At 42.1% G+C, this 24175-nt stretch overlaps 1 protein-coding gene across 1 annotated transcript in view; it reads left to right on the top strand.

Annotated features, from left to right (window-relative positions):
• Positions 1 to 1133: 1133 nt before the first annotated feature.
• The window catches only part of GMDS (GDP-mannose 4,6-dehydratase), a 409482-nt gene continuing 386440 nt past the window's right edge, over positions 1134 to 24175 (top strand). Inside the window, exon 1 of the mRNA XM_058027867.1 lies at positions 1134 to 1412. Coding sequence (XP_057883850.1) covers positions 1293 to 1412 — 120 coding nt within the window. The 5' untranslated portion in view covers positions 1134 to 1292. The remainder of the gene's footprint in view (positions 1413 to 24175) is intronic.

Raw genomic sequence — 24175 nt, 5'->3', positions numbered from 1 at the left:
GTGGGATTAAGTCATTTTGCACAAGTAGCTGATGTTGCCAATTTGATAAAACTGCATGTGCTTGTCGAGAAGAGGCTTCAGAAGCAGGACGCAGAAACGGTACAACCGGGATGACATCCTGCAACTATGTAACTGTGACATAACACAAATTCCCCATGGCATCACAAACCATGAGGCTGCAAGAAGGGAATTTAAACCAGGAAAGCGGCGAGCAGCATGCAAGAAAGTATTCACAATTTGAGAGTACAGTTCCATTTGAAGGGCATTATGCTCCTAGACTCAGGGTTTTGGTTTTTAGGGTTTTTTTTGTTTTTTTTGTTTTTTTTTTTTTGTTTGTTTTTTTTTGTTTGTTTTTGTTTTTTATTTTATTTTTAATATACTATGGGTTTTCAATGACATTGAACATTTTTTTGATCATGTAGCACAATAAGAGAAAAATTAACAGTACAATGGTCATCTGCATGTGCAGAGGTCCCATCATCCAAGCATGCATTGAGGGAACAGATGTGAAATCATGGAATAACAGCAAACCACGGGCAGGCACCTTCTTCCTTGCACATACAGCGATCTGCTGCCTGGATGAAAGCCGTGCTTGTCCAGTGCCTCATTAGAAGAAGAAACACTTGCTGAAATCCCCTTTTCCAGACGCCTTTGGTCAGTTTGTAGCCAGGCGTTTCCAGAGAGGGAAAGCTGGGCACTGCCGGCGCGGCCCCCGCGGCGGTGCCTCGGTGACTCCTCCGCGCCGCGGGGGGCGCTGTGATCCCGGCCCCGCCGCCTCACGCAGCACCGCCGGCGCATCCTCCGGCCCGACACGCGGTCAGGAAGTCGGGCAGCCTCGCTCCCCCTCCTCTTCTTCCTCCTCCTCCTCTTCTTCCTCCATCTCCTTCTCCTCCTCCTCCTCCTCCTCCGGCCACGCCCCTCCCCGCCCGCTCTCAGCCAATCCCCGCGCCAGCTTTCGGCCCCGGCGCATGTCCCGCCCCTTTCGGGAAGCGCCGGGGCTCCTGATTGGCTGCGGGCTCGGGCCGCGCGGCGGGAGCGGTGCCGAGCGCGGGGCGCGCTCTCGGGCCGTGCGGCGGGAGCGCGCCTGAGGGGGGCTGCACCTGCGGCCGCCGCGGGCGGGGCGGGAGCGCGGAAATGCCGCGGCGGCGGCGGCCGGGGCAGCGCAGGTAACCCCGGGTGCCGGTAGGCATCCTTCCCTCTGTGCCCGCCCCCAGCGCCGGGAGCCTCGCCCCGGCGGCCGCGCCTCCGCCCCGGGATAGCTCCGCACCTGGGACGCGCCCGCCGCCAGGAGGATGGCACAGCCCGCGGCACAGGAGCAGGGATGTGGCTGCGCCGCCGCCGCTGCACCGGGAGACGACGGCGAGGAGATGAACGGCAGGAAGGTGGCTCTGATCACCGGCATCACCGGGCAGGTACCGGCGGGGCTCCCCTCGTTCGCATGCCCTCCCGGAGGGCGGCGGAGGGAGAGGGGATAGGATAGGATGGGACGGGATGGGATGGGAAGGGAAGAAGGCGCCCCGAGGCGCCCGCCGGCGGCCGTGACTGCCGGGGCCGGGCGTGGGAGGGGGGCGGCGGAGGGCTCGGCGTGGGTCTGCCCGGCGCCTTCGCCCCCGGGCCCCGGGGCACGTCCCCGCGGGTGCCTTCCCAGCCCGGTGCCCGCTGCCGTTCCCCGCTGGTGCCGCCGGTTCCGCGCCGGGCTGGAGCTCCCTCTGACAGCCCCGGCTGGGTCAGAGCCGGACAGACCGCCTCGTGGGTAGGGCTTGTCTGCCCGGGGGTCCGCAGTGTTCCTCTGCTGGTGTGAGCGAGATGGGGTGCAATGCCTTTTTTTGTCTCGTGTCTGGACTGTCTTATAGTAGTCTGTACCAGGAATTCCTGAGAAATCAGCTAAGCCTGTGCAGGGATGAGGTGTGAAGTGAGCATCGCTGAAAAAGGAGCAGCACCTAGGAAAGACAGTACAAGGAGCCAGTGTTGGGACTCTTCATCCTGAGGTCTGCAGTGGGGAAGGCACCAGTGCAGGTGTGAGGCAGCCAGCGTTGGCTGCAACCTGATCAGGCTTGTCACTCAGGAGGGGTGCTTGTCACTTGCCACTGTGACACACTGGCCAGCCATGCATGTAGAGTCAGTACCTGCTTTATCCTGAAACCTGAATGGATGAGAAAGCGTTTCCCCAGGCCACCTGTTTTGTGTTTGTGTACGTTCATTGCAGTCTTCAATTTTTTTGGCTATATTACTCATAGGGATAATGATGCTCTGAGTCCTGGTGCTTTGAGCAGAAGGTGCAGGAGAAAGATGACATGGAAAGAGAAAGAAATCACAGTCTCCCTTGGAGCAACTTCTGCATGATGAGAAAAGATGTGATGGTGGTGAGTTTTAACCTGGTGAGGTGTGCAGGAGGGTTGATGTGTGCAGTTTGTGGCTTTTGCTGCTGCACTTCCAGTAGGCAGCTGCAATAGTTGGTTGGACTGTTTGTGCATACAGAGATCTGCATTGCTCTGTCTTTGCTGGCAAGTGGGTGCTAAATGAAAAATTGTCCTGGACATGCTTACTACTATTTGAGGAACATCTTATTTGCAATGTAGATACCTCCCACTACCTGGGAAAATTTGCTCTCCTTTCACATTGCTTATCTCCAGGAACATGCTGGTACTGAATGACTTCTGCTTGGAGGGTGTATCTCCTGTGATTGGTATAACTTGTTAAGTAAGTAATGTATAGTAGCCATTAAGGCTCATTTTAGAATCCCAGTGGAACTTGCATTTAGTTAGTGACAGCCTCGTACATGGAAGAACTTCTTCCCCTTCAACTGTGACTTGTCCTGGTATGTTTGCAGATCCACTATGAGGTGCTGGTGTGGATTGTTCAGAAGTCCATGAGCACTGTGAAAAAGTATATGTCAAAACAAACATGTTGCTCTTTTACTCTGAGACAGTCAGTGCTGTCTCTCTTTTTATTTTACAGTGGAAGAACCAGTGGGTTCTTTGTGAGGGAGTAAATCCAGAGACTAGTTTTTCATCTGCTGTCTGAGGGAACCTGCACTGTGCTTTGAACATTCACCTGCTGCTTGTGTTTCACCTCATTATGCCTGGTCCTGTGTGTTCTTGCCACAGGTTTTGGTCCGCACTCTCCTCATGGGTTAGCAGCTGTCTGCCAACAGCAGGCTGGGGAGAGCCCTCCAAGGGGCTGTCTGACAAGGAGATGTAACTATGTTTATGAAAAGGAAAAGCTAGTGATCTCTATGTGCTAACACTTCTGCTTGATGTTTATTTCTAGCAAGGGCACAGTCAGAGCTTTCCCAAGGACTCCTTTGGTGCTGTGTGAAAAGTCTTCCAGGTTGTTGGCAGAAGTGCGTTTCCCTTCATCAAAGATAGTAAGTTAGAGGCCTGTAGCTACAACACCATGGTTCTTTCAGTACTGTGTTCTCTATATTACTTTGTTTCCAAAGCAACTCCTCCTTCTTAGCTTAACTTTTTACAGGCATATTATTTATCATTGGAACATGTGGAGAACCAGAGCTTGGAAAGGCCTTTGTTGGGGCTGTGTAGTTCTCCATAATTCTGAGACCTGCTGCCAGGATTCCTGGTCCATCTATTTTCTTAGATGAGTATTAAAGAACATCACCATACCAGTTGTTCCTTACTCCTCTTTGAAGAGGCTCACCCAGAAATGGGAGACTTGGATTTTTTTCCCTGCGTGAGAAAGAGTGCAATGTGTTTTTAAACTTAGTTACCATGCATAAAATGTACAAATATGCTGAAGTGGAAGCTAGAGTTCAGGCTTTGTCTATCCCAGGCAAATATTTTATCAACCATGCTAAAAAGTATTGGCCTGTTTCAAATTCTTCCTTTAGCTGGTGCTCTTTCAAGGCGGGAGATAAAGGCTTGGATCTCTTCAGACTGAAGGTGGTATAGAACAGAATTGGGTGGTAAACTCCCCTTATTTAAACTGTGCCCTTTCTGCTACAGCGAAAAGCAAGCTGCCATACTTGTATTGTATAAGGAACCTGCTTTTGTTTGTGTGTGGCCACTGTTCTCTGAGAGTGTTTGCTGAAGTAATGCCCTTTAGGGCCTGGCACATAAGGATGGGTGAAAGATAAGTATTGAGCTGGATATGGGCCATGACAGTTTTGGGCAATTGTGGAGTTAGGCTTTTGTTGTTAGAGTACTCTTGGGCCAGGTGAGGTGCTGCTTGAGCTGTAACAGCCCTTCCTGAGTTGAGATGATGGCACAGCAAGTGTGCCTAATCATAGTGCTGGAATCAGACAACTCATTATTTTTCAGAACTTCTGTGTAACCGTGAACATGTAGATTGTTCACCTTTCCACTGATTAAAGCTGGGGGTTTCTTTCTAGGACAGAGAGAGAGTTGAGCTTGCATGGTTATACTTTGATAATGGCACAACTGACTGATGATGCAGCTTTTAACTGAAACATGACATAGAGATGTGGCACAACTGAAACTTCTGATTAAGGGACTTTTAATGGGGTTCATGAGACTTTACAGCATGGCAGAGAGGAATGGGCTGTCTGCACAAGTTCTTCTGTTTAGTGAGAGGCCGGGGGCACATGCCATTTGCCAGCTTAACTTCACCCATTAATGAAATCAGTTCTGGTGACTTACTTTTCTTCTAGATAAGAGACATTTAGAGGACAGGTATCTGCAAGGGTGAATGTGTTACTGATAAGAAGGTGAGTTCGACCTCTGGCCAAATAACAGGAGGAGTTTGCTGCATGCATGGTGAAGCCACAAAGGAGAGCAAATTTCATAAGTTTATGATCAGGATTTAAATGGCATTCTGGCTCCAAGGGATAAACCTTAGTTTCTATTAATCAAAGCATATGTATCAACCTCTACAAATTCTGCATTTGCCCTTGGAGTTATGGTGAAATCAGTATCACTCCAGCACTTGCATTGCTGATAAGAGACTCTAAGCATGTAGGCAGTGGTGTTATATACTCTTTTTGCAGTATTGAGATTTCTCTTATCTTTCTCACACCACAGCAGTGGGACGAACCACATTTCACTGTTTTGCTAAAATGACTTCCAGAGTGAGGCAGTTGCTGTGGTTAGATGGATGAAACATTTCTGAAGTGTCATGTAGGTATTGGTCTGCTGGTAGACTACTTGTGAGTAATGCATAGCACTTTTTTCTTCATTTAAAAAGAAGTATTTTAAATTAAACAGGCCTATGGTATGTGTTTAAGTTAAAATACTTAAAAAAATTCAAACAGCTTGATGTGACTAAGAGTGCTTTCACAATGAAAAATAAATGTGCTGGACTTTTCAAACCTTGGTAACTTGAAGAGTTACTCTGTAAAAATTGAAGTTTTGAATCAAATACTGATATTACTAACAGTGTAATTCTAGTTCTGCAAACATGGCATGTTGCTTATACCAGGAAGCTACTAAAGCAGTACACTTTTAAAGTGTTGTCTTCTAGAGCTTGTGACTAAGTATCTTTTACAATTGCACTTAAATATCTATTCAGAATGTCTGATTGCACTGCAGTCAGTCTGATTGTCTTTCTCATACTGATGCTCGTAGAAGCATTTCGATATTTGACTTCTTGGAAAAGTACCAAGAAATAACCCCTCTGAGCCTAACTATGAGGTTGTATGTTGATGTTTCTAATTTTCCCACTTGGCCCCTGGATTATGAGCAGTAAATAATATCTATCTGCATCTGGCGCTTCTCTAGGAGAGGCAGCAAGGTAGACCACGATGGTTCAGCAGGCGCTTGAAAGCTCAGTTTAGTCTGAAGCCATGAGCTCAGTGTCAGTACCTGCCCTGAGGCTGTTGCAAATGGAGCACGAAGGGAGCAGTTGTGTCTCTGCCTTGGGAGAGTTCTTACAGCAGCAGTGCTAGCCCCAGCCTCTGCTCCTTTGCCTGCAGTTCTGTCAAATACAGCTTCCATTTGGCAAAACTTGAGGCAGCAACCTCAGAACTTTCAACCAAGCCTGAAGAGAGCTTAAAGAGTTGGGTCTGCCTCTGTCTTTTGCATCAAAAGTTCAGTTGCTTACAGCCTTTGCTATTCCTCTAACACACCAAGCCCTCATACACGTGTACTGCAAGTTTCATGCCACAGTTACAGTTCACAGTTGGAGAAAGGTTAACTGTATCAAGAGTGGGGGAGAAAAAAGATACTGAGAAAGCAAGATATTTGCTGTTGTAAATTGAGATCGAGTTGTTTGGTTTTTTAAAAATTTGGCTGTTGAGATGAAACTGAGCTAGACAGGCTCAGTGGGGCAAAGTACAGTAATAACAGAACATGAGTCATTACTTAGTATTAAAAACAACCCCTGAAAGATTAGCTGGTATGGGGTCATGTACCGTAAAACTCTTTGATACTCTGTGGCTAAAATAAAATAAATGTTACTTGGAGAAGAATAGTAGAGGAAACAGTTAAACAATGTTTATGAAAGCTTCTTTCAGTATTGTCATCAAACTGTGAGGTGGGAATCTCTGTCACTGGAGAACATGTGAATACCTGAAAAACACAGGTAGAGAAACGTTATAGCCTGCTGTAGCAGAGTCAGGATGTTGGTTTGCCAGAAGGATAAAATCGGAGGGGTTGGTTTTTCACATTGAAATAGGAGGATAATCTTTGCTGAAACTGGCTAAAGGTAAATATTAGCATTGCTGCCATTTCATTAAAACAAATAGTCTTAGTTTCTGAGTAAAGCTAAATATTAGTATTGCTGCCTGTTCATTTAAACAAATATTGTCTTGTTTGAAGCCAAGTAGTCCATTTCAGTTTCTGTCTCTAAGTAGCTAAGAGTTGTCTTGAGTGAGGATTTCACGTGCATTGAACATCCTTATCATAGTTTGAGGATGCAGAGATGTAGGAACACTGATTTTGGCCACAAACCTAAACGCAAGAAACTTCTTTTAAACTTGGGAGGGTATGTGTTTTTTTGAGACGGCTTTTTTTGGATTGGCTTGTTTTAAATGATGAGGGTGTCAGGCACAGAAGAAACTGACTATAGAAGTTGAGTGTCTGTCCCTGGAGGTACCCAAACCAAATTGAACATGTTGCACTTGTTGACCCTGTCTTCAGCAGGGATCTTGAACTGCACAGAAGTCCCTTTCAGTATAAGGTTGTATGATATTATGACCACTCCACAGGACTGGAAGGGGAACCACCTGCAGTTTGTGACAAGATGGCATAAGGGGCTTATTGAAAATAATTTGCAGCAAATGAATAGTGGCTCTGGCATGAAACTAAGCTTTCCTAAAATATAATTACAGGTATTTTCCCTTTACAGGGTATAGATGAGGAGTGCTGCTATTGATTGTCACCCCAAACTCTTGAGAAAAAGGTATTTTACTGTGTAAAGTAGCATAACAAATACTGAAATGGAAGACTAGAATATTTTCTGAAAACAGAGACCCTATTTATACAAAGATGCCTGACTTTTGATTGCCTTGACTCCCTTTTGGAAGGGCTACTAGATAGACTGATTCAACTTGTGCAGTAATAGCCATCTATGAATACATGGTTCAATGCTTTACTCTTTCATATGGTTTATACTCTACACCAGCATGTGCAGATTGACAGAGCTTTTGTCTTCTTCTAGGACTGGGAGTCCAGGACTTTGGTTGCTCTCTCTGCCTGCCTGGGGTAGCCCATCTGTATTCCATTGCCTTTCAGAATAATGCAGTTACTGATGGCATTTGAACATAAGTTACCTAGGAGATATTCACAATAAAAAGTGTAACTGATACAGGATTAGTTCATGTGTGCCTTGATGTATTAACTTCCTTTTTTTCTTCCTACCTTTGCACAGCTTTGCTCAGTGTTTGTGACTGCCAGTGAAGTCTGTCCTTTAGTTGTATATGGAGAGGGAAGTTCTGGTAGCCTGGCTCAGCTAGCAGCCTTTCAATTCGAGGACCAGTGCAGGCAGTCTGATTCCTTGTGTTTGAACATGATGTATGCAGGATGTGGATTGAAAAGCATTGAGAACAGCAAGTGAATCATAAGGTACTGTATGATGTGATGTGTATCTGCTGTGAACACAGGTAAAATAATGAAAGTGTTCCAGGAAAAAGAAAATGCTGAAGTTCATGTTAATGGTGCTGAGGTATGAAACAGATCTACATGTGGTGACCAAATAGAGTTTGGGAAGATGACTTCCTCCAGGCAACATTTCTCATGACACCTGATGCTGTGGTTAGGGGGCTATTTGACACTACTGCCTGGACTGACAGTCCAGGAGAACAGAATACCCCATTGCCAGCAGCATGCACCTTCTTTAATCTTTATTGTTTTGGGATTTTTAAATTTAATTAAGACTGGTGACTGCTGGCATAGACAGAACCTGTAGTTCTTTATTTCCTAAAATTTTAAAGAGCTAAAGCCTCCCCTTCTCCATATACCTACAGCCAATCCAATCTGAATAGAGAACCCTTGTAAAAATCTTCTCCATGTGACTTGATCTTCTACCACTAAATTTTGCTCTTTTTTTTTTTCCCTCTGATTATCTCTTTCAGATCCTTTTGTCTGTTGAGCTTTCTGCACCAGGGAGTCGCTTTCTTAGAAAATAGATAGCTATGCAGAAGGGCAAGGAGAAATGGAGTACTTGAACCTGCTGATGGCCTGTGTGAGAAACACATCAAAAGCTACCACTGTGATCCCTATAAATAATAAATAAAAGGTTGAATAAATGGCTTTTCAGTGCAGTTGTGATACTGGTGTTCATCCTAGTGGTGCTTCCTGTTGCTCAAGACAAGACACCTTGTCTTTGAGGAGTACCAAGGCTGGGTTTCTTTGCACTTGCCTCTGTTTTCATTCAGTCTGCGAGGCAGGAAGTACTTTCTTTCTCTTGGCAATTCCTAGCAACCTTATCCCAACTTCTTCAGACTTCTGGGTCTGGAGTAGAGTCCTGATTAAGTGACTGTTCTTACGAGCTTGTCAGCTCAGTTTCTCCTACACTGTCACGGCACAGCTCAGGCTTATTTTGGAAAGCACGGCTTCCTTGAAGCTCTGGGTGGATGACGATGCAAGAACAAGGTGGCAGTGTGGTTGATGTCCAGCTTCCTCTTTCACAGGTGTATGTTCTCTCTTGCTCTAAATTTCATCTTGCTGCTTTGGTTGCTTTTTAGCCAAGTGAGCAAAATAAAAAGATTTTCTTTCTCTTTAATATTTTTGTCACCTCCTGCCTCTTTCATATGAACCCATATGATTGTTTTTTCAGACCCTCAGCTAAGGAATTCTTTTGGGTTGTATGTATGTGATCTGGAGGATGCAGTTGTGTCCAAATCTTTCAGTTAAGCAAAACCATAGAAGGTGAGGTGAAAAAGTGGAATTCTCTCAAGTTTCCTGTTCCTATTACTGGAAGGCCTTATGGCTTGTTCCTTTTGAGTGTGTTCACAGGCTTTACAACAGAAATCCACAATGAAGCTTTTGTAAAGCCTGCCAAACAAATTGATCTGAACTGGCTTATCTTTTGTCACCTGTGCTTTTCACATGTGTTAAGCAACTGAACTTCCTCATATGCGACTTGAATGTTGTAACGATTTTAATTTAGTCACAAATGCACACAAATCATTATAACCAAGGCAGGCTTCCTTCTTCAGGAGTATTTCGTGTTAAAGTCTCATTATTTTCTTTTTTTTTTTTTTTTAATGGGAAATATGAATTTTTCCTTGTAACTCAGTGTCATTTGACAGTAAGCAAAGTAAGTGTAAAAACACATCCATTGACTTTGATATGGTTGCAGTTAGTTCAACGATAAGTGCCATTGAAGGCATTAGATACCGTGTACCCTGAGACAACCCATTTGATGAATAATGCTACATTGGCATTGTGCAGTCAAACTCAGCTGTGATATTGTCAGCTACTTCATTACAGCGCTCAGCTAACCACACTGGTCCAACGGGTATGTCAGCTGCAAAGAGGTGCTTGCCTTGGATATGGAATGCCATAGATCTTGGCTTTTTTCAAGGAGTATCCAAGTAGATAAACCAGCTTGTGCTGCTTTTGCCAAGCTTGAACACCTTTGAAATAACAGGAAAAATTATGCTTGTTCTAGAAAAATCTGGCTAACCACTAAGTATAGCAAGATATAGTCAAATTTTAGGAAATGTTTCTGTAGGGCTTTGCTTCAGCTGTCATTTGACCAATTTACTGCTGCTTGGAAATCCTTCTCAAAGAATTCCTACAGCCTGTGTGGTGAATTCTAATGCAGAAGAAAAAAATGATACCATGTTAAGTGTCTAGGTGAGTGCTTTTGCTGTAATGAGAAGATGTGTTGTTTCTGCTGCGAATCTGACACCTGCACAGCTGTTAAAGAGCTGCCTCTTGGCTCTTGATTGTGCCTCAGGTAAATGGTAACTGTTCCTGTGTATCCAGAGGCAATCCGAGGTACCATGTCACCATGCAAAGGAAGCCTTAAACCACCCAACTCCCAGTTTAGAAAACAGTGGACAGTTTTTTTATTTGTATCCTAGGATGTCTGAAGCTGTGCCAGAAGTACCATGAAGATATTTACTGCTTTAGGAATGGAGATAAGCCTTTCCCAAGGTGTATAGATTGGTATATTTGTATTGCAGAAAATAAAACACAAAGCCAAGAAAATACTTCTGACTGCTCCTTTGCATTGGTTTTTTTTCCCCTTTTTTTTTTTCCTGAGTATCATGTTTCTAGTTATGCATGCTGCAGTCCCTTCTGACTGTGAGTCTAAGTCTCACTGTAAACTTCTACTGGTGCTATTCTGGAACTGGGTGGCAATATCTGACTGTTTAGGTTGCTATTTGTCAAATTACAGGCATGCTGTCAGGAGTGTGGTTGTTTTGTTTATTTTTTTTCCCTGGCATTTGCTTGGTCCATGAAGAATCTCTTCAGATGCATTAGCAATGGGTGGCTTCATCAGTAATGCTGCTGATGACCCATAGCTTCCTCTTAATTGATGTTTCTCTGTTGAAAGGATAAGAAACAGACACCATACCTTTGGCTGCTGATTGTAGTCCCTGCTTTTTTTAGCACTGATATCCTCTCTAAGACCATAAACATTACTGTGGAGCACATTTGGTTTTGAAAGCTGAAATTTCTGGGTATACTGTCTGGATTTCATACAACTAAATAATTGTGGTTTTGATGTCAGTGTAATTCTTTCCATGATTACACAGTAATAGTCTGTCAATGTATTCCTGCCAAAGCTTAGCATGCTGTTTGCCTCTGAAGTGAAATACTATTAAAATACTACAAGATAAACAGTGTGAAAGGGATACAGAACTCTTCAAGCCTGCATGCAAAATACTGTACTCTTCCATCTTTTAGTTATCTCTGAGGTCTTTCTGCTCCATGGGAATACTTAAAAAGGTGCAGCTGAGAGGCTTTTTCGTGGTGCTGATTTGACTGTTACTGGTCAAGCATTGCTCTGCCAAAGCCCAAGCCTGGGCTTTGTGAGCAGACCTTCACAGCTTCTAGGCTAAAAAGTGGTTTTGTTGCCCTCAGTGTTTGAAATTATACTGGAAGATGTTCCAGAATCTCCCTGGTCTTTGAAAAAGCAGTGGGGACTCTGTGGTTGTAGATCTGCAGGCTCAGTAAAATATGTAATTTTATTTTTGATGGCAAAATAAAGTTGGAGAATTATTCTGATATGAGAAGGCAAGGAAGTTGCAAAGACTAAGAGTTAAACTTTGCTTTATGCCCTTACTAGTCCATTTTGGGAAAACAGTCATACTTGCAGCTGATCTGAGACTGAAGAGTTGTAACTTTGTGGTTTTGTTTTGTGTGTTTAATTTCTTATGGTCACCTGATATATGTTAAATGTTTCTATGTTGTTCTTATTGCAGCACGTTATAGTTGAATATATAGTGTACTTGTTTAAGTCCTTTTTCTGCATTTTTCAGTGAGAAGAGAATTTTTTACTAATTTGAGAGGTTTTCATTATTCAAGAATAAAATGAGAATGTTAAGACTGACTGTGTCTCCAAAATTACACTTGCTGTATTTTCTTTGGTAGGTATTATCATTATGTTTTCACACTCTATGCTGGATCACTCTTTAATAATGTATAGAAGCCATCTTTGTAGAAATACATTATTATGCTGCCATTTTTGATTTGTGAAGTCTGGCTAGAATTTCAAATAATTTCATTGCCTGTAGCTTTACTTGTTTAAACATTAGGAGAGATCAGATTATTCTTAAAATTGGAGAGGAGCTCCAATGGGAAAATACTGATTGCTAATTTCTTTGAGTGCAATTCAGCTTTGTCACATGTAAACTCTTGGTTTTCATCATATTCAAGGATCTCACATCTGTCTTCTGTCTTGATCAGTTAAAGACAGGTGGCAAATTGAAAGCAAATTCAAGACAACAGAAATTCCTTAATGATGCCATGGTTTTCATTTTGATAAATTGAGAGAACTCCAAAATGACGGTTTAAGTTATTTTTAGAAGACATGAAGGTGTGTAAAGCAGGAAATAAGAATGTGCACATGACTTTGAAATACATTAACTGATGGGGAAGCTGTGTAAGAAGTACCAAGCTGTGTAACCACCACCACAGTGGTAGACAAAGAGCTTACCCTTGATACTGGTTATGTAGGCTGAGTTTCTCAGAATTACTTGGTGTGACTTCAAAATGTGACAGTGAACTTCCACTAATTAGTCGAATCCAACTAATTTTCTTTATACAAGCAGGTGTTGCTGGTGATGGATTCTGTCACTTAGCTGGGAACCTTCTTGCTTAACTGTTTAACACCTGAGCAGGTTTTCTAGGCAGCTGTTTCAGTGAGTGAGAGCCCAGGCTTTTTTAAGCAAATGCAGGTGCTTACTTGGGCTTATAGCCAATACAATTCACAGCACCTGCCTTCCCTAGCAGCTCTGCTGAGTGTGAAAGTGCTTAGGGTGGCTGCCTGATGGGACTTAGGGTCTTCTTGTCCTGAGTAGCACCTCATCTTGCAATGAGGAAGCATTTATTTTATAGAAAGCACTTTACAGGATAAACAAAGATGATAGAATTTGGTTACTGGAATTGTGTCTTCTAGTAAAAAAAGCATGTTGTGCAGTAAATGTGTTTATATGCAACTAAAGATATGGGATCTGAGAACTTTTACCGGTTCTGTAAGGTTGCTGCTTTGGAGTTAATCTGAAGAGGATTGGTGCTTCCAAATCCCTGCTTGCCTCCTGAGCATCAGCTGCACAGCCTCTCTGTTTCTGATCCTCTTTGTGTTTTGAGGGATTGACCAGTGTGTTTCATTTTTCACATGGTCTGATCTAAGTAATGTCTTATGTTGCTTTCATGTGTGTAATTGTGACTTTGATGTTAAACCAAGTTTCCAGGCAGAAATTGAGTGGTTTTTCTTCCAAACAGTTTTGGAGGGTTGGTTATTGGTTCGTGGAGACTGTGGTACTTGGCTGTGTAAGTGACTGTCCATCTTCCCCCTGTAAAACCTTCCTGTGTTTACTCACAAATGCTGGCAGCTGCTGTATTGCCTCTGTGTGTTGAAGGACAGGATAGGGCCAGTTCATGGCCCTGGATGGTAAGAAAATGGAAAGAGTGATGAAAAGCCAATTAAGAACAATTCTTTTGAAGGAAGTAAAACCCCACATTCCTAGTAAGGGTCTGTGATCTTGTGAGCCATTCAGTAAGCTGAGTGAAATGTCCCCTCTTTGATCCAGATCAGTTCAGTGCTGGTGGTTTTGAAATTTATTTTTTTTCAATTGCTTTCACTAAGAAATAATTTGAACTTATGAGAGTGGTATTTGCTAATTATTTGACTTTGTGTGTGTGTGTGTTGAGCTTTCCCTCTCATGTGTTTGGGATTGAGGGAAAGATAATAAAGGGGAAAGTTTATAAATCTACACAATTTGTCAGATGTATTGCATTTAAGTGTTTTGAGTTCCATGTGTTCTTCTGATTGTCTCAATAAGGAGGCTTTGTTTTAATGTGGGATAAAGAGAAAAAAATGTAGGAAAGGCTGGGATGAAAAACAACTTTGTTTCTGTCTTTACAGCAGGACTGTATCGCCTTTGTCTTTATGCTTACGGAGGAAACCTAGCTCATAGTTTGTCTATGAATGTGTGTGAGAATCAGACTTTTAAAATTCAGTGTTTAAATTATTTTATTATTGCAACTAAGACACATTACTGCTTTTCCATACTGAGGCAGTCAAGGGTGTCAGCCTTCTAATCTGTAATGTTTTTTGTAATTTAAACTTAATAGCAAAATAGAATAGAATTAAGGGTGCTGGCAGTGCCTGAAACATCAAAACACAATGGGAAGAAGTTTCTTTTGGGTTGTGGTCACATTCTGTTTAGGGTTTAACTCTGTTTTTTGTTTAAGAAGATGCTATTTTATTGCAGGACCCTGAGTAATACATCCCCTAAGATGTGTTTGAAATACTGCATTTTTCCTGCTTGTTTGGGTCAGATGTGGGTCTTGTGTCAGCATAAGAGGAGCTTTTAATTTTGTGCATGCACAGGGCTAATCATTGCTTATTTGGTTATGGATTGCTTGCTTGAAGAATCTCAAATGGTGCCTTTTGAAACATAAATCTGTTAATGCTGTTCTGTGTTTAAGCAAAAGGTGGCCAAGTTATGAAGATCTATAGCTATGAAATGTGGATTAGCTGGCAATTTCTTTGGAATGCCTTTAATTCTTGAAGAATGTATGCCAAAACAGAACATCACAAATTCTTATTTCCCTGTTTCTTGTGCTCCACCAAGTTTCTGTCTTGCAGTATTTATCAAACTGACTTTCATGGCGTAGTCCTGTTTGGCCATGATTGTTTGCCAAAACAATTTGCAGATTCTAGATCTTACTATTTGAAGACCATGTATTAAAGCATAGTTGACCCTTGTGTTTCACCCAGTGGAAGCAGAAACTGTGCTCCTGTGGATACTGGCTCAATAAGCTTGCCTCTACTGAAGGCTGTTTTTACATCTGGGTGTTAAAGTCATGAAAACCAAACTGCTGACACAGCCTTAATCACAGGACCACAAGTAGCACTTCTTTGTTTTTGTGTGACATTTTCATTGGTACTATTAATAGCTGGTTCCTTACAGGTGTTCATGCATAATAATTCTTACAAGACAACACTTGGTAAGTTTTCGAATGAATCACGTTAATTCCAGGATTAATTTTTGAAGAGAAAAAGAGAAACCTTTTGACTCTTTTTCCTTTTGAGGTTTTTGGTCAAAAAAATCCATATGTTGAAAATGTTGATTATTTTTGATTTTCCAAGTGCAGCCCTGTGTTTGGGAGAAAAGCAGGGAGAAACTGGCTTGGCTGTGTCAGTGGGCAGCCCCACTTTATCTGATGTTGTCAGTTTTGGAAAAACATGGATCTCTGTTTTACTGCTCTGCCCTTGCTGCTGGACTGGCAGGACAGTCTAGGAGGTATAGCTGCAGCATTGCTCTCTTTGAGGAAATACCAGGTGTAGCAAAGTTGTGAAGAAAAACTGGTATGCTTCTGTTTGAGACCCCAGCAAGGAATACTGTGTACAGTAGTAAAGTTTTTCCCCTGTTCTTGCTGGGTGTACATGGGGATGTCTCGTGCTTTTAGCAGAGTAGATGATGGAAGACAGAGCTCCCCTTGCAGGGCCTTCTGTTGCTCCCCTTTGGGTCTGGTGTGTGAGGTGGGGATGGGAGGACAAAGGAGTGACTGTGCAGAAGGTGAATCTGGAACAGCTTAGGTGGCTATAGTCACTCTGCAGACAGCTTGGAGAAACACCCTCTGTGGAGTGAACTGTAAAAGCTGTTCTTCCCTTGTACAGTTATCACTGAGCCTCATTCTAAAGCAGCTGAGGGCTGGCACGCTGCCTCTACCAGGTACTGCTGGTGAATGCAATAATACACCAGGACATAATTATCTTGACCTCTGGAGAAACTGAACTGAGAGTAATTTGTTTCAGAAGTGAGCAATTTTCTGTGTGTGGCTCCTGGCATCTATAAAGCAAACAAGTCAGTGTTCAACTCCAGTTATAACCTCTCTGGGACTGCTGTTGAAACATGGCTAGCAGACATGGTGTGATACTGATACACTTCTTTCTCCCTGGCCTCTACCTGAGCTTGTTAGCATTTGGGAAAATGCATTTGAGGTTTATGCCCAATTGATAATGCTTTGATACGGATTTCAAAATGATATCAGATACTGTAGTATGCATGTGTGTATATAGCTGCATCTTTAAATAGTTTAGGTAGTGAAGAACCTGATCTGGATTTAGCTGGAAGTTCTTATTTGATTTTTAAGAGATTTTGTAGAAGGAATGGCATAATTAGCAAGGAGACCAGCCTTGCAGAACTAACATGTTGCTATCTTGTTAATACATTTAGTCACACTTAGTTTGTTAGTTATGAGGTAAAAGGCTGACTAATCCAGCAGAAATGCTGGGGAGGTGGTGGGGGGACTAGAGACTGAGGAGAAATTATAAAGGTAAAGGCTTCTGGTTCTCCTACCTCTAGTTTTGTTTGTTTTGATGGTCTGGCAGCATTGCTGCTGTCAGGTCAAACAAATTAAATCCTCAGCTCATGAGAGGTGGTTTTGCATCGTCTGTCTAGGGCAGGAAAGGAAGATTATGTGTGTTCAATGCTGAAGGTTGCTAATAAACTAAGACCTAGGAAAAGATGAGGACTCCTAAAACTTGCTCCAGCTGAAAACCTTTCAGGGCTTTTTGTTTGGCCTTCAGATGTAGGTGACCTTGGTTGGCCACACAGGTGCACTGAGGAAAATAGCAGGAATCTATGGAATGGGCAGTGGGAATGGAGGATACAGGTAGGAAGACCACGTATTCCCTTTCAGTGGAAGCATGCAAGAGTGAAACTGTGTGTTGTTCATGAACAAGAGAAGTACTTTTCAGGAAAGCTTGTTTACAGGTTGAAATAAGTGGATTGCTTTGTCTAGGTGTTTGCAGTGTGCTGTGTATAAATTTGATACTCCTGAAGTAATGGTTAAAGGTGAAGCATGACAAACTGCCTTAAGGTAAATATTGCTGCTCTGCATCAGCAGTTCTGGATTGGTGTCATTAAATTCTGACTTGATTCCTTGATTGCTTTGTTACCATGATGTGATCATCATTCTCTGTACCTCAGCTGTACCTGGCTGTTTTTAGGATTCCACTTTTAAGCTATTTCCTGTGAATTCCTCATGACAAACCATAAACAGTGGTGGCTGAGCTTTGTAGTGAGTGTTTTAGTAAGTAATGAGCTTTTGTAGGGACAGAACATGCTTTGTGTCACTTCCTTAACCACTTTCAATAAGAGCTGCTGTTCCAGACAGCTGTGAGAGGACCTTGTTGGGTGTCCAGACCTCTTGAGAGTGAAGTTTGAAGGGGAGTAAGTCAGGTCTATGCTCTTTCCTCCTTCACTGGAAACTCTTAAATGCAGCGAAGCATGAGATGGGCATGGAAGCTTTTGTCAGTTTTATTTGTGATGGGAAAATAAACTTTGTGTGTATGAAGAATGAAGGTGAGAAATTGTCATCAATGGAGAGGGCCTAATGGCATAGGGAAAAGAAGAAAATCCCGAATCTGCATGCAGAGCACTGCTTGGAACAGGACTGGGGCACTGTTTCCCATCTTTTCCTGCCAGGGACAGGAGGCTTGTGACCCAAAATCCCATAATGGCTGTTTTCCATTTGTTGAACTTTATTTCATGTTCATGTGAAAATTAGCAGAGTGTACTGTCCATTTTTCTGTCTTGATTTTTCTTTTTTCCCTGCAGCATGATGCAGCACAGACACCCAGTGGAGGTTATGCTCCTGTTCCCTGTAAGGCTGATGGTGCAGCAGCACTGTACTGCTCTCCCCCTTCCCCACCTGCATGCAGGGCTGTGCTGCAGTGGCACAGCAAACTTTTCTGCCTGGAGGATGGAGGCAGTGGGTCTGTCTGGGCTGCCTTGGAAAGGAAGATGAGGCCCTTGTGTGAAGGAGATCTCAAAGGGGAAGGAAGAGTTTTTTTAATAAGGGGGGAAATAAAGTAATAACTTGATAACTTTCTTGGTACTTTTTATCCAATAAAGCCCCTAATCTTTCCTAGTCCTTAAGAGAGGATGCCATTTACACAAACTATGTTGTAACAGTCCTTATGTTTTTCAGACCTCCTTATGCATTTTTGTGATTTGGAAGAAGTCACTTGCCTAGAGTCACTGTCTTTGCTTTGTTCATTCCTTGGTTTGAAAGCAGGCTTTCAAAGAGTGACTGCACACCTTAGTCTGGCTGAGGATATTACCTGGAAGAGTGCACTTCCCAACATGCTGCAAATGCATGGCTGTGCTTGCAGAAAAGATTTGGTCATGCCTAGAACTGAACTTTTTATCACACATGAAGGGTTGTGTTTTTAAGCAGCAAGAAATGTTGTCCCTCCAGTATATAAGCTTTCTCCCCCTTTTTCTTTAGATCTTTTCTCCCACTGTGTCTTTTCTAGTTTGGATGTTATCTGTTTTTTATGGAAATTAGCTGCCCAGCTCCTGTGCTGTTGGGTTTTGGTTATTAGGGGACCTGTTGCCAGAAGCACTGTCATCGAGCAGCTGTGCCTGCCACCATTTCCCTGTATCTCCCCCTCTCCAAGCTCTCAGAGAAACTGATGGCTACCTTCACAGCTGATGTCAGCTTTTCAGTTGAGTGGGAAGGGAGGGAAACTCCTCAATGGGCAGTATTCTGTCCAGATTTGAAGTTTTGAAGTATGTGTCTTTCTAGACAGAGTTCCACTGTGTCACAGCTGGAGTGATATGCAGTGATGTAGTGCTGGGCAATGAGCAAAGCAATTAATGGTATTTCTATCTGTCCTACTCTGAGACTTGTGAAGTTGCCAGTTTATTCCCAGACTTGACTTTTTGCATGCTTAAAAAAGACACAAAGTTAGCCAACAACGATTTGATTCTTTCTATTAACGATTTAGCAGGTCCAGATGTGCAGAGGTCTGCATACTTCTTCCACCCATGAGGAGCTGTGGGACTATTGCATCTGAGTGTACTTTCAGGAAGTGATAAGTTTTCTTTCCAGCAGAAAATTGTGCTTATCTTCTGGAAAGAACATTTCAAGTCATTTGCTGGATGTTACCTATGTAACTTTTACATGTATCTTGTTCATCTGGATACAAAAAAGGTTGTTGCAGAAGGTATGTATTACTTTGGCGTTGTGGCAGCCTTTTTGAAAAAGTCTTGGACTCTGATGGAGAATAGAAAAATTTCTGTTTTTTGGCAAAAAGTATATTTACTGTGGTTATTGTAGAAAATATGTGTTATAAAGATTCAAGCTATGTTGTCTTGACAAAGAGAGAAAACTTAATTTCATTCTTTTTTTAAAAGAAGGAAATTCTTGTGAGTAGGATGAAATCCTTCTGTTCTTACATATGCTTGGATGATTTTCAGTTTTCTTAGGTGTTCAATTGCTTAATGTTTTACAGCACTGGCATCTGGATTTTTAGATTCCACATGTGAACTGAGATACTTTTCTGTTCCTCCTCAGGGTTTGCTTATGGATAACTGGCATGGAAACTGGGAGTGGAGTAAACAAATAAAGTAATATTTTATAATTTGGATGGTCTAAAAGGAACTGCTGGAATGTGTGTGTGGTTTGTTGACAGGAGTTAATGCTTAGTTGTTGCTTTGGTGTATTCTATTTTTTAAATAGAGTTTTTCACTGAATCAGCTCGAATTGCTGGTATCTGAACTGATGCTTCAGGGAAGAAAGAAATGGTTAACACAGATTATATTTGGCAGCACAATGTGGTGTTCCTGCAGAGCATTGGGGATCTTCTTCAGAGTTCTCCTACCACCATGATTGGTGAGTTTGGTAGCACTGTTTCCTAGAAACTTCCTGTTATGACTGTCCCATTTTGCCTTCTCTGTTTCTTGCTTTTACAGTGGATACTAAAACTTCCTACATTGATTTTCTGTTTCATAACATGTCAATCCAAGTGTACTAATTATGACAGAAAACAGTGTGAGGAAGACAGAGGATGTTTTACAGCGGTGCATAATCTTTGTACCACTTTAGGGCAAAGCAAATGATTTGGAGCATGGTCTCCAAGTCTTTTTTGGGGCAAGAGATTTTGCCTCAGATTTGGCTGTACTCTTAAGCTATTGTATAAGTATCTTCATGCAGACAAATAGGGACTTTGTGGTCTTGGCTGTCAGACTCCTGAAAAGGCTTTCTCTCCATGTCGACTGTGTTCCAGTCCTTACAACCTTTTTCCTCTGTGAGACTCAACATCTTTGTGGGCCTGAAGTATTTTCTGGACTATCAGAGCTAAAGCTTGACTGAATTTTCTCTTCCTCACTAAGCTGTGATGAGACTGGGAAACAGAAGTGAAACCTAAGAGCATCTCTTCTGGTTTTTGGTGTTCTTGATACTTTGGGTCAGAAGGCAGAACTGTGCTGTAATCTAAATGAGGGCTGTTAGAAGTAGATCAGTATTATGGAGAAGAGAAATGGGGAGTGGTAGTTTTGAAATAAAACTGAGGCAGAAATCATCTGCTGAAGTAGATGGTTAAAACCCCACTAAGGATCAAGTTAAACAAGAGGCTGGTCAAAGAGGTAGGTTCTGGATGTTGGCTAAGTCGAGGTGGCAGTCTGGGAGAGAGGGCAGGGGACAGCTTTGTGAGGACCTGTGCAGCTGAGTTAGCAGAGCAGTAAAACGAGGAAGAATTCAGGACTCTTTCTGTGGTTCTCGTGTAATCTGTGGAGTATGTGGAGAAGCAAAAGGTAATTTTTGGTCTTTTAGAGAAAATTAACTGCAGGATGCTGATTTTGGTGTCGAAAGTGTGGAGTTTTATGTTTGAAGTGAGTTAGGGTTTTGTTGCAATTTGTATTTGACAGTATTGGACTCCTTGCTGTTGTTAGTTTGGAAACAAACCCCCTCAAGTTGTATATAGCTTGTCACTGTCGAGACAGGTAAGTATGTCTCTATCAAATGACTAGTCCATGTGTTTAAATTCATCCTTTAAAAATCCTTGATATGCTCTGACTGACTGATGCTCTGTTTTGATTGAAGTTTAAAATGGAGCAGCATTCCTTCCATCAAGAAATTGCCGGAGCTGTTCATATGATTTTTTTAGTTTCTCAATAACAGCTTTGTGATTTTTTTTTTTTTTATTGTTAACAAACAATTCCTTATTGCTATTTCTGAACTATGAAAAAAATGAAGCAGACGTTGTTTATCACATTTCAAATACAAAGGCTCCACAAGTACCACATGTGCTACAGTGATAACCTTCCTTCAGTTCTGTGTAGGAGTATTATGCCAAATGCAGTCTTTATGCTGTACTATAATGACTGACATCTTGTGTGTTGGGGTTCTTAGTGCTAACCTTTCCAGTTTTGAATATAAATAGGTTGGAAATATTTGATTTCTTACAATTGTAATAAATGGGTGTTCTTTCTGAGTACCTTCTCTTGATGCCTTTGAATTCTGAGAATGCAAAATCACTGATTCTTACATATTGTAAACATGGAGGATAGCAAAAGTCTCCAGTATTGATGTAATTAAATCTGAATGCTAGATAAATAGAAACAGTGAGTGTCCATTTAAACTATTTAAAGCAACTTGAACATAATTATCAAAAGACAAAATATTCTGTAGAAAATAAGATATCTACAAAGTACCTTGTGCTTTATAGGCTGCTGCTTATGGGGTGTGGTAGCCAGATTCAGTCCTCTAATCACTGTCTACTCTTTTCATTTGTGAGAGAGGAAAAAGTGGTTGAAGAACCACATGAGAAACAGGGCCTGAAGCAGCAAGGAGTGCTTTGATTACAGAGGGTGCTGGAGCCACTGTACTTGGTGCTAGTGTTTGATGAGGAGCTGAGAAGAGGACAGTGCAATTCTTTTTCTCTGTCCCCAAACCTTGAGGGCCCTCTTTTCTGGCAGTCTCCAGCTAAGGCTAAGGTACACTTCTTCCTCCATAAGGTGGATGTTGAATCTAGCTAAGGCTTTCTCCCTCAGCTTGCGTGTCTTCATTCTCATCCTCTCAGCAATGAGGGAGGTATGAAATGCATCTTGGTCCATGCACTTTATTCTTTCTTTCATCATTTGAATAAAGAAATTTGTCCAGCTTCCTTGGAGAGCCTTGGTCAGCGAGACAGTCCCGGTTTGGGGGCAGTGATCTACAGGGTCTTCCTCCTTTTCATGGCATTTTGTGGGATCTGTTTCCCATTGGTTATAGTGTGTGCTGTTATTTGGGCTGCAAGTACAATGTTTTGCTCCAGAGCACTATAAGACAAATGCCCCTGTCTGGAAACTCACCCTGCCAGAAGTGGATGGAGCTGTGTTGCTGTGGGGCCAATGTCAAGTGGGAGGATGGAGGGAACCTGCAGGGATCAATCTCAATGAAATGTGAGGTATGGACCCACAAATATGTCCAACTTTCAGTTGAAGCATTGAGCTGACATCTTTGTAACCAAAAAAACCCTACTTTTTTAGGTTAGAATTGACATTTGGAATGGCCATTGCTTATTTCAGTGTAACTCTGTGCAGATGGAGATGGGGATTTGAACCCCTCTTGACAATCATTGCAAGCTGACAAAGGTGAAATAGAGAACTCAAGCTAATCAAAAAGGTGTCAGTCAAAAGTGACCTTGTTTTAAATGGGTACAGATTTTAGCCACACAAATATTTGAGGGTTCTGGGCTGCTACAGGCATTTCTAATCTAAGTGAAATGAGGTGTGTGTACAGGTGTCTAATCAGTTTTGATACTGTTCAGAAACTTCTTGTAGATTTATTATGTTGAACCAAGTGACTGCAATATGTTGAGTGTGAGTTAGACTCTCTGTAACCACAGAAAATGCCTTTGCTCTAAATCTTGATTCTCAGTTTAAGATTGAGATTGAAAACTCTCCACTGAACTAATAAACCTGAACAGCTTTTTCATAGGAAATGACCTCAGTGCTTTAATTGTAATTAAGATGACATCTTTAATACCAAAACTTATGCACATGTTAAAGTTACTGATTATTTTTCACTTTTAGTAGGAGTCAGAATTCTTGCTATTTAGATTTATGGTAAGTCTTTTTTTTTGTGGGGAGGGAGCTTCATATAAAGGCTTTCTTAATTCAGGTCTTGAGTGATTCTTACACACATGGAGTACATAGAATGAGCTGTGCGTTACTGCTCCTTCAACAATAATCCATTATCCCCATGAATGTTACAGAATTCTTGTCAAAATGGATCGTCAATAAATGGATGAATCTTCCAAAGGAACTGTGTGAAAACTTAGTTGAGTTAAGAAGGAATAAGAATAAAAAATATTACCAAGTGGTTACCCTTTTTAACAGATGTGATGTCTTTGGACTAATGGAAAATGCGGAGGTACCAATTGTCAGTTTTTCTGGGTCTGGATTGAAGGCACTTGAGACAGTAATTTGTGTTTGGACTCAATGTTTATTATTTCTTATCAGTAAAACAGTCTCATTACTGTGAGTTTGGCAGCTTTTCATTAGGAGGCACAAAATGGCTAACAATCTCTTGTTACAAGGTCTTTTAAGACTAAACTATCCAATTAAGAACTGACACCTAGATTATTTTCCCATTTAACCCAATAACTGATCCCAAAGTACCCACAATGCGGATTTTTCTGCCCAATTACCAAATGCCACCCAAACCCATGAAGAAGAAACCCAGGATGACACCCTGTGCCCTCCATCTTGCTTCCATCCACAACATACTAAAAATCCCAAAACCTAAATTTCTCATGTATACTACTCACTATAATCTATTTCACACTTTTGTGGATTCTAGTCTATCTTGAACTAGGGAACTTTCTCCATGAATGAGAGACAAAGTCAGTGCTCCCCTGGGGATCAGGACACCCCAGAGCAGACAGAGAAATATTCCTGGTGCCCTGGGTTTCCACAGAAAACTAACTGTTTCCAATTTCTTTCCAGTTTAAAAGCCAGTAGTTTCCAACAGTTAAGTGTGTTCCTGTTCGCATGGTAACTTGCACCAGATATGCATGTGTTGCTCTAAGTACAAGAGCTCTTAGCAGAAGAGCTGCTCCTGCAGTAAGGATCATTCCTGGTCTTCCTTGACTTCTTCTAAGATCTTTGAACTTCTCAGAACTTCTGTCTTCATTTTTTTGCTTTGCCTTTCTTTTACATCAGGTCATCTCCACTCTTCTCTGCCTTTCTTTTCTTCCAATCTTTTCTTTGTTTCTCTCCCTTCTTTGCCCATTTTTTGCCTTTGTTCTTCTCTGCCCTTTTCTGCCTTTTTTGCGATATTGAGAGAATTGTGAGCGAGGT

Source organism: Melospiza georgiana, chromosome 1, assembly GCF_028018845.1.
Source record: "Melospiza georgiana isolate bMelGeo1 chromosome 1, bMelGeo1.pri, whole genome shotgun sequence".
Taxonomy (NCBI): Eukaryota; Metazoa; Chordata; class Aves; order Passeriformes; family Passerellidae; genus Melospiza; species Melospiza georgiana.
The sequence above is the reverse complement of the archived record's forward strand: the minus strand, read 5'-3'. Positions and strand labels throughout refer to the sequence as shown.